Here is a 12573-nt window from a genome sequence, read left to right as displayed (position 1 = left end):
GTGTACTAGGCTTGAGGACTTCCTGGGCATATGTACATATATATATTTTAGGGAGAACAAATCATGGCCAAAAGACCACCAGGCTTCCTGTCCCGGACAATAACAAGCCCAAGACACTGTGGAAGATGTTGACTTCATTTCGCAGGCAGTAAAGTCACCTTTTGGCCTTCTAAGTGGAGGCCAAGACCGTCAGTAGTTTCAAAGCGTTATATGACAAAGAGTGATGGGAAGACGGGACACTACGAGCGTAGCTCTCATCCTGTAACTACACTTAGGTAATCACCTTCGAACTCACCTCGGGAGAGAAAGAGCTGAAGAATCTCGAACTGGTTGCAGTGGGCGGCAAGAATGATGGGCGAGATGTTGGGGTCGAAGTCACTCGACTCCTCTCCCCCAGCACGGACCTGTAACACAGGGAGTCAGTGGGGTCACGGTGGGGTCACAGTGAGTAGGGGGTCAGTGGGATCACGGTGAGTATAGGTCAGTAGGTGAACAGGAAACAGGACCCTTTGGAACAGAGAAGACTTCAAGGGAACTAAAGGTCAAAGGAGGAGGGCGTACTGGGAATGAAAGAGATTGTAGCAGAAGATATGAGAACCGATGTAGCACAGTCAACAGGGGTTCACTGTAGCACATAAATTGGTAAATGGTGTAGCACAGTACATTGGGACTTCTGAAGCCTACATCATGAGAGTTTATTGTTGCGTACAGAATAAGGGTCAATGCGAAAATGGCCCACAAGAACGGATATTTTAGGATAGCATCCGGCTCCACCCAGCATGCTGAGGATGGCATCCGGCCCCACCCAGCATGCTGAGGATGGCATCCGGCCCCACCCACCATGCTGAGGGTGGCATCCGGCCCCACCCAGCATGCTGAGGATGGCATCCGGCCCCACCCACCATGCTGAGGGTGGCATCCGGCCCCACCCACCATGCTGAGGGTGGCATCCGGCCCCACCCAGCATGCTGAGGATGGCATCCGGCCCCACCCAGCATGCTGAGGATGGCATCCGGCCCTATTCCAGAGCTATTGCCAGATGCACCGAATTGGTAACGTAATAACTGGACATCCATGTGTGTGTGTGTGTGTGTGTGTGTGTGTGTGTGTGTGTGTGTGTGTGTGTGTGTGTGTGTGTGTGTGTGTGTGTGTGTGTGTATGTGTGTATGTGTATGTGTGTGTGTGTGTGTGTGTGTGTGTGTGTATGTATGTGTGTGTGTGTGTGTGTGTGTGTGTGTGTGTGTGTGTGTGTGTGTGTGTGTGTGTGTGTGTGTGTGTGACGCATGAGTATTTTGATGAGTGGGTGAGGCTGAGTGAGTCAGTGAGTGCTCTGGTGAGACATGAGTGAGGGCAGACGAGATGGATGTAAAACATCCACGTGGCTGTGTAATAGGGAAGAACAAGACAAACTGTTGTTGTGGAAAATACATCATTTTTAAAAGACTTCCGCAATATGTGACTTGACTGTGGCTGCAATTACACATATGCAAATTACCCACAATTATTATGCGGGCTAAATGGTCCCTCAATCTATTCAGGTCTACGATTCATCCGAATTAACCACCAGGTCAAAATATATTTGGATAGACAAGCTTCAGAGATATTACTGGAACAATGTATCTATTATTGCTCGTGTAATGCCCTTATTACACTGTAGGAAGATCACAATGACCACAGCCACCTTCTAATTTATGTACTTCAAAATAATAACGACTAACTCACACCTGCCTCGTGTGGGGGAGCCAATAGACCTATCCCTAGCTTTCATAATTGTAACATTTCTTTAAATTGTTCTCAAAAAACTTACTTAAATCTTAACTTCTAGACTGACCTTAACCCAGTCGTTGGCCAGCATCTCTGGAGTGATGCTGGGATGATTGATAAGCATCTCCACGATCTTGTAGACGCCCTCTGTGATGGCGTACAGCAAGGCGTCGCCTGTACCCGGTCAATAAACAGATGTTAAATACAAAAATAAATAAGATCAAGTCTTATTCTTATTAATCATTGACGATAAATCCCCCATCTTGAAAGTCTCAGGATTGTTTTATCTTACTATTTAGGTTTTTTTCAAGATTACTAATAAGGAGGTGATTCCCTTTAAGGTATAAATAGGGTATTCAGGCTTGTACGTGATACCCTATTTATCCTCATGCAACCCGTCCTCAGATCAACTCCATTCCATCCAGCGGTCGATCCCATAACCGGGTAATCATTAATTTTAATGAACTGAGTACTCAAAATTAGTTTTTTCTCAAATATAAATGCATATCATTGCATACTAGAATGTGTTGAACAGTTAAGGCTAGCCTAGGTGGTTACAAGTTAGGATTTAGTGCAGGCGATGAGTCACAATAACGTGGCTGAAGTATGTTGACCAGACCACACACTAGAAGTTGAAGGGACGACGACGTTTCGGTCCGTCCTGGACCATTATGAAGTCGATTGTGGCTTAGTCGATTTCAAGTCGATTGTAGGATTTAGTATTTCCTGTACACTACTCAAACACTTAAAAAAAAGAGAGATGCGATTCAAGGAGAAGACTCGGAAAAAACGCACATACATCATTTAGTTTTAAGTCGCGTGTCAAGTGTTTTTCATTGATAAACACGGAGAGTTTAACGGATATTTGTTCTTTGTTGATGAGGACCGGGCTGCGGGTTTGATACAAGGCTGTAGTTGTGAAGCCTCGTGGGTTTGGCCTTGGAGTTCTGCCCGTCCTCGCATACAAAGATCCAAGCTCGTTAATCCAGCCGCCAAACCCCTCCTTGTTTATGAATAAAAAACGGTTTATACACGACTCACAACTGATTTCCTTCGAACACTTCTGGAACAAGTGCTTCACTGACGACTTTTGTTCGAACCACAACGCTGTAAATGCTTCACCCACGAACTACAATTACAAATAATCGCCAACAGAACCTAAATACCTAACCTAACCTATGCCTATATATGCACAACATGCTGATATATTATAATATTAATTTATATATGAGAAAATTCCCGTTTTGAATGAACAACATGTAAAAATTTATGAATGCGTCTGGGGGTCGACCGCTGGATGGAATGGACTTAGTCAGAGGACGGGTTGTAAATGATCGCCAACAGAACCTAAACACCTAACCTAACCTACGCCTAACTATACATCGAATTTTTATGTATAATAATATTAATTTATATATGAGAATAAACCATTTTTTAACGCGCAGTATGTTATAATTGCTGAATGTGTCTGGGGATGACGGCCGCTGCTTTAACCAGCCTGGTGTTAGGACTTATGGTCCATCAACCTCTGGCGAGTTATTAAGGCCACCAGGATAGCTTTGTGTTATATAAAGTAAATACACTTTAATTCCATCTTGAATAATATCAACGGACAGAGAACACTGAGTGTACTTATATTGAGAAGAGTAGTACACATATAATTATATATTATACTTGAAAACTTTCTACTTATCGCCTTACATACCCTATAACTGCTGTTAATATACTACAGAATATTATTATATGTAATTATAAATTATATTATAAATAAAACTAAAGCATTTTAGCATCATAATTAACTAAAATAATATTATTAATTTCATATATTATTAATTTTATTATTAAGGATTACCATATCTATTATTTTTAATTATAACATTATTCTAATTATCATTATTACACCTTGTAACATTTTAATTATATTGCAATAAGAATGATAATTCAATCTTATATAAATAAGAAAACGATCATCTCCTTTAACTTAACACCCTAACAGACTTAACGCGTCCTAACAGTTCAGAACTTGCTACCATAACTCAACCCCACATTAACAACTGTACGATAACAACATACTGTACTTAATGACTACACATTGTGAGCCTTATTTGCTTGGACAATTAACTATGTACAACTTCGGTATTTACGAAAGTTACTGCTCAAAATCATACAACATGCACCCATTTAAAGTAAGATTTAAAATTAATTGTAAATATACAAGGGGAAGATTTAATATAGAATCCCCTAAAAAATCTCTTGAGTATTATATGAAGAAAGAAAACTGAAGAAACTTAATAACGATAACTGAAGATTGTTTACAGAGGCCACGGGGTCGTCAAGGATATAATGGCTTGCCTCCTGATCTCCAGGAGGCCATGGCTTGGCCCCCTGACCTCCAGGAGGCCATGGCTTGGCCCCCTGACCTCCAGGAGGCCATGGCTTGGCCCCCTGACCTCCAGGAGGCCATGGCTTGGCCTCCTGACCTCCAGGAGGCCATGGCTTGGCTCCCTGACCTCCAGGAGGCCATGGCTTGGCCCCTTGATCTCCAGGAGGCCATGGCTTGGCCCCTTGATCTCCAGGAGGCCATGGCTTGCCTCCTGCCTAACACTACACGATTAGCAACACAAGCCGCACTATGGAATCTTCTGTGCCTCCTTAATTGTCGTTTAAGAGCCGGGGAGACCACATACAAGTCTGGGACCACATGTAAACCAGGGGCCACATACAAGCCAGGGGCCACACACAAGCCAGGGGCCACATACAAGCCAGGGGGCCACATACAAGCCAGGGGCCACATACAAGCCAGGGGCCACACACAAGCTAGGGGCCACACACAAGCCAGGGGCCACACACAAGCCAGGGGCCACATACAAGCCAGGGGGCCACATACAAGCCAGGGGCCACATACAAGCCAGGGGCCACACACAAGCTAGGGGCCACACACAAGCCAGGGGCCACACACAAGCCAGGGGCCACATACAAGCCAGGGGGCCACATACAAGCCAGGGGCCACATACAAGCCAGGGGCCACACACAAGCTAGGGGCCACACACAAGCCAGGGGCCACACACAAGCCAGGGGCCACACACAAGCTAGGGGCCACACACAAGCCAGGGGCCACACACAAGCCAGGGGCCACACACAAGCCAGGGGCCACATACAAGCCAGGGGCCACACACAAGCCAGGGGCCACATACAAGCCAGGGGCCACATACAAGCCAGGGGCCACACACAAGCCAGGGGCCACATACAAGCCAGGGGCCACATACAAGCCAGGGGCCACATACAAGCCAGGGGGCCACATACAAGCCAGGGGCCACATACAAGCCAGGGGCCACACACAAGCTAGGGGCCACATACAAGCCAGGGGCCACACACAAGCCAGGGGCCACACACAAGCCAGGGGCCACATACAAGCCAGGGGCCACACACAAGCCAGGGGCCACACACAAGCTAGGGGCCACACACAAGCCAGGGGCCACAATCGGGCCAACAAGTTTCACCAACTAATCTAGACTAGTGTCAACAAACTCTTTGTGGCCCTAACTTTGGCTCTCAGAAGTCCAGGAGCTGAGTGATTGTACTCCACACACCAGGAGCCCCCTGAGTGATTGTACTCCACACACACCAGGAGTCCCTGAGTGATTGTACTCCACACATCAGGAGCCCCCTGAGTGATTGTACTCCACACACACCAGGAGTCCCTGAGTGATTGTACTCCACACACACCAGGAGCCCCCTGAGTGATTGTACGCCACACACACCAGGAGTCCCTGAGTGATTGTACTCCACACATCAGGAGCCCCCTGAGTGATTGTACTCCACACACACCAGGAGTCCCTGAGTGATTGTACTCCACACACACCAGGAGCCCCCTGAGTGATTGTACGCCACACACACCAGGAGTCCCTGAGTGATTGTACTCCACACACACCAGGAGTCCCCTGAGTGATTGTACTCCACACACACCAGGAGTCCCTGAGTGATTGTACTCCACACACACCAGGAGCCCCCTGAGTGATTGTACGCCACACACACCAGGAGTCCCTGAGTGATTGTACTCCACACACACCAGGAGCCCCCTGAGTGATTGTACGCCACACACACCAGGAGTCCCTGAGTGATTGTACTCCACACACACCAGGAGCCCCCTGAGTGATTGTACTCCACACACACCAGGAGTCCCTGAGTGATTGTACTCCACACACACCAGGAGCCCCCTGAGTGATTGTACGCCACACACACCAGGAGTCCCTGAGTGATTGTACTCCACACACACCAGGAGCCCCCTGAGTGATTGTACGCCACACACACCAGGAGTCCCTGAGTGATTGTACTCCACACACACCAGGGGTCCCTGAGTGATTGTACTCCACACACACTAGAAGCCCCCTGAGTGATTGTACTCCACACACACGAGCCCCCTGAGTGATTGTACTCCACACACACCAGGAGTCCCTGAGTGATTGTACTCCACACACACCAGGAGTCCCTGAGTGATTGTACTCCACACACACCAGGGGTCCCTGAGTGATTGTACTCCACACACACTAGAAGCCCCCTGAGTGATTGTACTCCACACACACGAGCCCCCTGAGTGATTGTACTCCACACACACCAGGAGCCCCCTGAGTGATTGTACTCCACACACACGAGCCCCCTGAGTGATTGTACTCCACACACACCAGGAGTCCCTGAGTGATTGTACTCCACACACACCAGGAGTCCCTGAGTGATTGTACTCCACACACACGAGCCCCCTGAGTGATTGTACTCCACACACACCAGGAGTCCCTGAGTGATTGTACTCCACACACACCAGGAGTCCCTGAGTGATTGTACTCCACACACCAGGAGCCGCCTGAGTGATTGTACTCCACACATCAGGAACTCCCTGTGTGATTATCCCTCAAAATAATCTTTCTTTCTCTATCTCCATCATCCTTCTCTCGTGTCTCTGTCGCCTCCATTCTCCCTCGTGTTCCTCACTTCCTTTCGTTTCCTACCTTACCTGCCTCTCCTTCCATCCTGTGTGAAATTGATGCAATTTTACCTGTCAGGTTTCCCAGACCAACCACTCCACCTGGTGATGTGGTGGCAAGATGTGTGTGTCAAAAGGTCAGTGATCTGTCACTAGTGACCTGACAGAAAACAGCGGGTCACAGACAGAGAGGAGGAGTCGAACTGGAGGGATGTGTCACATTAGACATTAGGGGTCCCACAAGACTCGTTCCTGGGACCGCTGGTGTTCATAATATATGTAAACAACCTTTCCCAAGAAGCGAGCTCGTTCATGTCAATGTTTACAGACTAAGAGATAAGATAGACAAGGGCTTCCCTGTTTAAATTGGGATCCAGTTGGACATCGAGGGACGCAGGTGGAAGCTGGGAATGCAATTAAGTCGCGAGAGAGAAAGGGTCAACAACTGGGACACACTGAGAGAGGCTCTGGAAGCCACCTCCATCCACAGCTCTGAGGCCATATTTCACAAAGAATTTGAGCGACAGAATAGCTCAATTTTAACGCAACATGTTCGACACTGCTGGTAGGTGGGGCATAAGGAGCTAGAACTCCCTTGTAGTTACTAATATGTAAACATTGCCCAACCACCACCACCACTATCTACTAGCCACCACAAACAGCCAACAGCTAACCACCCCAACCACCACTAATCACCACCACCAGCCTCCCCGAAACAACTTCAACTCCCATCAACTTTCCGAGAATGGCCTCAACTTTCCACCAGGGGAGAGGGCGAGCCTGCGCACTGCTCTGCTCCACTGTTTGATCGCCTGGTGTAGGAGCCCGGCCTGTAGCAGGTTAACCTGCCTATTTAAGCCTACCCTAGACACAGTCAACCATTTTAACTTGAACAATTAACACAATAAAACTGTATCCTGGAACGGTATGTGTGTATATATGAGTACATTAATTAATAGTTTGTTTCATAATTGGTTTGGGGTCATGTGGTGTTGGCAGCCCTTGTTTTGTAGACTGGAGGTGTTGGTACACCTGTTTTGTAAGCTGTAGGTGTTGGTAGCCCTTGTTTTGTAAAATGTGGGTGTTGGTACACCTGTTTTGTAAACTGTGGGTGTTGGTACACCTGTTTTGTAAACTGTGGGTGTTGGTACACCTGTTTTGCAAACTGTAGGTGTTGGCAGCTCCTGCCTGGTAAACTGGAGGTGTTGGCAGCTCCTGCCTAGTAAACTGGAGGTGTTGGCAGCTCCTGCCTTGTAAACTGTAGGTGTTGGCAGCTCCTGCCTAGTAAACTGACAGGTGTTGGCAGCTCCTGCCTTGTAAACTGGAGGTGTTGGCAGCTCCTGCCTGGTAAACTGTAGGTGTTGGGAGCTCCTGCCTGGTAAACTGTAGGTGTTGGCAGCTCCTGCCTGGTAAACTGTAGGTGTTGGCAGCTCCTGCCTTGTAAACTGACAGGTGTTGGCAGCTCCTGCCTTGTAAACAGACAGGTGTTACAGAGCAGGTTTTGTAAGCTTCATGGGTACAGTAACCTGTGTAAAAGTGTGAATTTACTAAATCGTTTCTGCTAGTGAGTCAGAGAAAAAAGAAACATCGTCTTCAGGGCGTGTAGAGTGCAATACAGAGGTTGCAACCACTGCAACGACTGTGAAACCGATGAGTAAGAGCGTGGGTAAGGAACAAGACCTTTGGTGGATCTGTAAACATCCACCAGCTGGCTGGCGATGAGTAATGTGTGGATTCAGGGGCCTGAATCTGAGCCACCACCATAGCAAAGAGATACGCCGATGATATCATGGTGGGTGAATGAGTACTGAAGCCGGTCCGGTGAGACAGTAGACTAACTCATGACATCTTAGAGGTTTACTCACCCAGAAAGAAAGGTTTAATCAACCTATAAGTCTTAAATTTCTATCCATATAAACTTTTAATATCAACCCCTTCTATATCCCCAGACTTTAATTCTATCTCAATTTTTAATTCCCTCTCAGAACCGCGAAACTCATCTGTTTAGACTATAGAGGATAGAAGCGTCCGGCCCGAGCGTCCTAGACCCCTGTATCACTACTTTAAACGCTCATCCAGGAAGCTTTGAAGCCTTTTTCCGGTGACAATAAACTCTAATCCAGAGTGTTGAAACCCCTTCTCTCCGGTGACATTTCGGGGGTTTATCACCGCTCAAAGCCTCCGCAGGAGACATACGAAATAAAGTGTGATAAAAAAGACTGAAATATGGAAGGTAAGCAAAGAACGTTGCTGAGAGAGAGAGAGAGAGAGAGAGAGAGAGAGAGAGAGAGAGAGAGAGAGAGAGAGAGAGAGAGAGAGAGAGAGAGAGAGAGAGAGAGAGAGAGAGAGAAGAGAGAGAGAGAGAGAGAGAGAGAGAGAGAGAGAGAGAGAGAGAGAGAGAGAGAGAGAGAGAGAGAGAGAGAGAGAGAGAGAGAGAGAGAGAGAGAGAGAGAATAACAGCCAAAAAATGAATTATGATACTGGACACTATAGTTCGTTCTAATTCAAAGAAAATTATGAAAACGTTTGTGTAGAGAAAGCTTTAGAAGTGGAGGCGAGGAAGGCGGTCAAAGGAAGAGGAGGAGGGAAGGAAGTAAGAGATGAGGAGAGTGGAGAGAGAGAGAGAGAGAGAGAGAGAGAGAGAGAGAGAGAGAGAGAGAGAGAGAGAGAGAGAGAGAGAGAGAGAGAGAGAGAGAGTGAGAGAGAGAGAGAGAGAGAGAGAGAGAGAGAGAGAGAGAGAGAGAGAGAGAGAGAGAGAGAGAGAGAGAGAGAGAGAGAGAGAGAGAGAGAGAGAGAGAGAGAGAGACAGAGAGAGAGAGAGAGAGAGAGAGAGAGAGAGAGAGAGAGAGAGAGAGAGAGAGAGAGAGAGAGAGAGAGAGAGAGAGAGAGAGAGAGAGAGAGAGAGAGAGAGAGACAGAGAGAGAGACAGAGAGAGAGACAGAGAGAGAGAGAGAGAGAGACAGAGAGAGAGAGAGAGAGAGAGAGAGAGAGAGAGAGAGAGAGAGAGAGAGAGAGAGAGAGAGAGAGAGAGAGAGAGAGAGAGAGAGAGAGAGAGAGAGAGAGAGAGAGAGAGAGACCTTAAAACATTTTCTCTGGAAGAGGACCTTGAAATTTATAATTTTCCCGTAAACAAATCCCTTAAGACCAAACACCAAAACATTATTTACATCCTACAACAATTCACTATATATATATATATATATATATATATATATATATATATATATATATCCACCACAATATGCAAACACTTAGAAATGAATAAAAAGGAGAGAATTTAAAACTTATTATTTACAAGGCATTCGTAGTCTATCTATCTATAAAACATCACAGCATAGCAGAACACCACAGAATCTTGCAAAATTGTAATGCTATGTTAAAATACCATTTTGATAAGAGAAACGCTGCATTCAGAGTGTGTGCAGAGGGGCGTGGATATGTAAGAAGGTCTGGGAGGGATGTTAAAAGGTCTGTGTGGGATGTTAAAAGGTCTGTGTGGGATGTTAGAAGCAGCTCCTTTATATAGGTGGGATGTTGGTGTACTTGGAGTCCATTTCCCTTGGTGTTCTACACCTGGCTGTCCGCTCCTTCGGTACACTGCTGCTTGTAGCCCCGGCTGGTGGCTGTGGTCACACACACACATGCATACACAGCTAATGTGTTCGATCCTGCACACACAAATAGATGAGTATACGCATACGCACAGACACTCAGTGAGAGAGAGAGAGAGAGAGAGAGAGAGAGAGAGAGAGAGAGAGAGAGAGAGAGAGAGAGAGAGAGAGAGAGAGAGAGAGAGAGAGAGAGAGAGAGAGAGAGAGAGAAAGATGATCTAGACTGCCTGACGTCCAGTCTATGACAGATATGTGGATGGTTGGAAAAATTAAGTCGATATCTTGGGAATGAAGTTCAACTCTTCAGTGTTGAACAGAAAATAAAATGTACAGCCGTAAGACGCATTTCATATCTTCTCGACAGCAGGGGTTGTAAAACTCTACATGAAGGACAAGTTTGCTCCCATGTTGAGTGTACGCCTCTCTGTTGGATGGCCTCCCATCACCTCTCCGAATTCTGGACGAGGTAGAGAATCATGAGAGAAGACTCGTCGCTATTCTTGCTCAGTCCGGTTGAACTGGTCAATAGATCTTCAGCACCGGAAAGATGTCTATGGTCTTTGCAACCCGTTCTCACACAAGACAGCACATATATGACTTAATGCTTAAAGTCAATATGTTGAATATGAATTAGTAAATATGTGATATATTCCCAGTTACTTTTTTTTCCAAGGCCCAAACTCTTCCTCACGTACCAACTTGCGTCTCACAGTACCCGTCCGTCAACCTAGATAGCAGAATAGTCGTGATTGGTTCAATTATAAGGAAAATTGTACTTTTCAGGTCTCACATGGGTTGTGAAATTTACCTACTATTGTCCATGCTCTTAGAATATTATAGATCAGCTACTTCCTATTGAAGGTTCGTAGTTTTGTTTTGAGAAATATTAGTTGTTCTTAGTAAATTATAATAAGCACTAAAAATTATTACATAGAATAACAGTCCTTCACCAATCAATATTATATACCATAGTTGGTGCTTTACAAATCTTTAAAGGATGTTTTGTAGGAACGCTAACAGAAAACGATGGTTCATTGGAATGTCTATGGGGTAAACTACTCTAAACAGGATGGTATTGTGTCTACTATACCAACTACCGGATCGGTATATTGTCCACTACCACCTGTTAGGTGAGTAAGGGGTGCAATACCACCCACAGGATGAGTATGGGGATCACATCCACCCACAGGAAGGGTATGGGGTCCAATACCACCCACAGGATGAGTATGGCGTCCACTACAACCCACAGGATGGGTATGGGGCTCCAACCACCCATAGAATGGGTATGGGGCTCCAACCACCCATAAAATGGGTATGGGGTCCAATAACACCCACTGGATGTGTATATGGCGTCCATTGCCGCGCGTCGAGCTCGAAAACCGCAGCATTCATCTCAGAACCATGCCTATTTCACGCAGATTCCTTAATAAACGTAAAAGTTTTATATGTCACAAGAAAGATAGAAATATAAGCTTCATTCTAAATACCTTACCATGGGCATATTTAAATTTAAACCGAAGATACGTGTACTTTTATAATAGCCGAGCTCCGACCCCGGACAGATCGATCGACCGAGCAACTCTCTCTCAGAACAATGTTTATTTCACGTGAATTCGTTAGTAAACATATATGTTTTATATGTCTCAAGAAAGACAGACATATAAGCTTCACTTTAAACACTTTACTATAGACATATTTAAATTTCTAATGAAGATTATTGTATTTTAAAAATTACGGAGCTCCCACCCCGTACAGACTGAACGACAGAGCAACTCTCTCTCAGATCAATGTTTATTTCACGTAAATTCGTTAATAAACACAAATGTTTTATAAGTCTTAAGCAAGATAGAAATAAGAGCTTCATTTTAAATACATTACAATAGACATATTTATAGCTCAAGTGAAGATACATATGTTTTTATAGTAGCGCTCAGTAGCTTGTCGGGCATGGAGTGCAGACGCCTACGCACTTGCCGATATATTGTATAATTAACAAAGATACGCTAATAAAGCCTAAAATCTTATATGCCTCCAGAAAGACCGATATATGAACATTATTATAATTGCACCAAATGAAATATATCATGTTCGAGAACAAAGATATATCAATTTTAAATTAAGTTTCGACTCTCTCTCGGGTGAGAGAGATGGGGCGACTCTCGCCCCATCTATTGGAGATTCTGTGCACTAAATACCCAAAGCTACTCAAACCCTCCTAGC

At 45.6% G+C, this 12573-nt stretch overlaps 1 protein-coding gene across 3 annotated transcripts in view; it reads right to left on the bottom strand.

Moving 5' to 3' along the window:
• The window catches only part of LOC123745556 (transient-receptor-potential-like protein), a 129076-nt gene that overhangs the window by 65790 nt on the left and 50713 nt on the right, over positions 1–12573 (bottom strand). For all 3 annotated transcript variants that reach the window (XM_069312053.1, XM_069312055.1, XM_069312054.1), the window contains exons 3-4: positions 1832–1938; positions 296–404 (exon numbers count right to left, since the gene is read on the bottom strand). In XM_069312053.1, the coding sequence (XP_069168154.1) occupies positions 296–404; positions 1832–1938 (216 nt within the window). The remainder of the gene's footprint in view (positions 1–295; positions 405–1831; positions 1939–12573) is intronic.

The sequence above is a fragment of the Procambarus clarkii genome, chromosome 71, assembly GCF_040958095.1.
Source record: "Procambarus clarkii isolate CNS0578487 chromosome 71, FALCON_Pclarkii_2.0, whole genome shotgun sequence".
Classification (NCBI taxonomy): domain Eukaryota; kingdom Metazoa; phylum Arthropoda; class Malacostraca; order Decapoda; family Cambaridae; genus Procambarus; species Procambarus clarkii.
The sequence above is the reverse complement of the archived record's forward strand: the minus strand, read 5'-3'. Positions and strand labels throughout refer to the sequence as shown.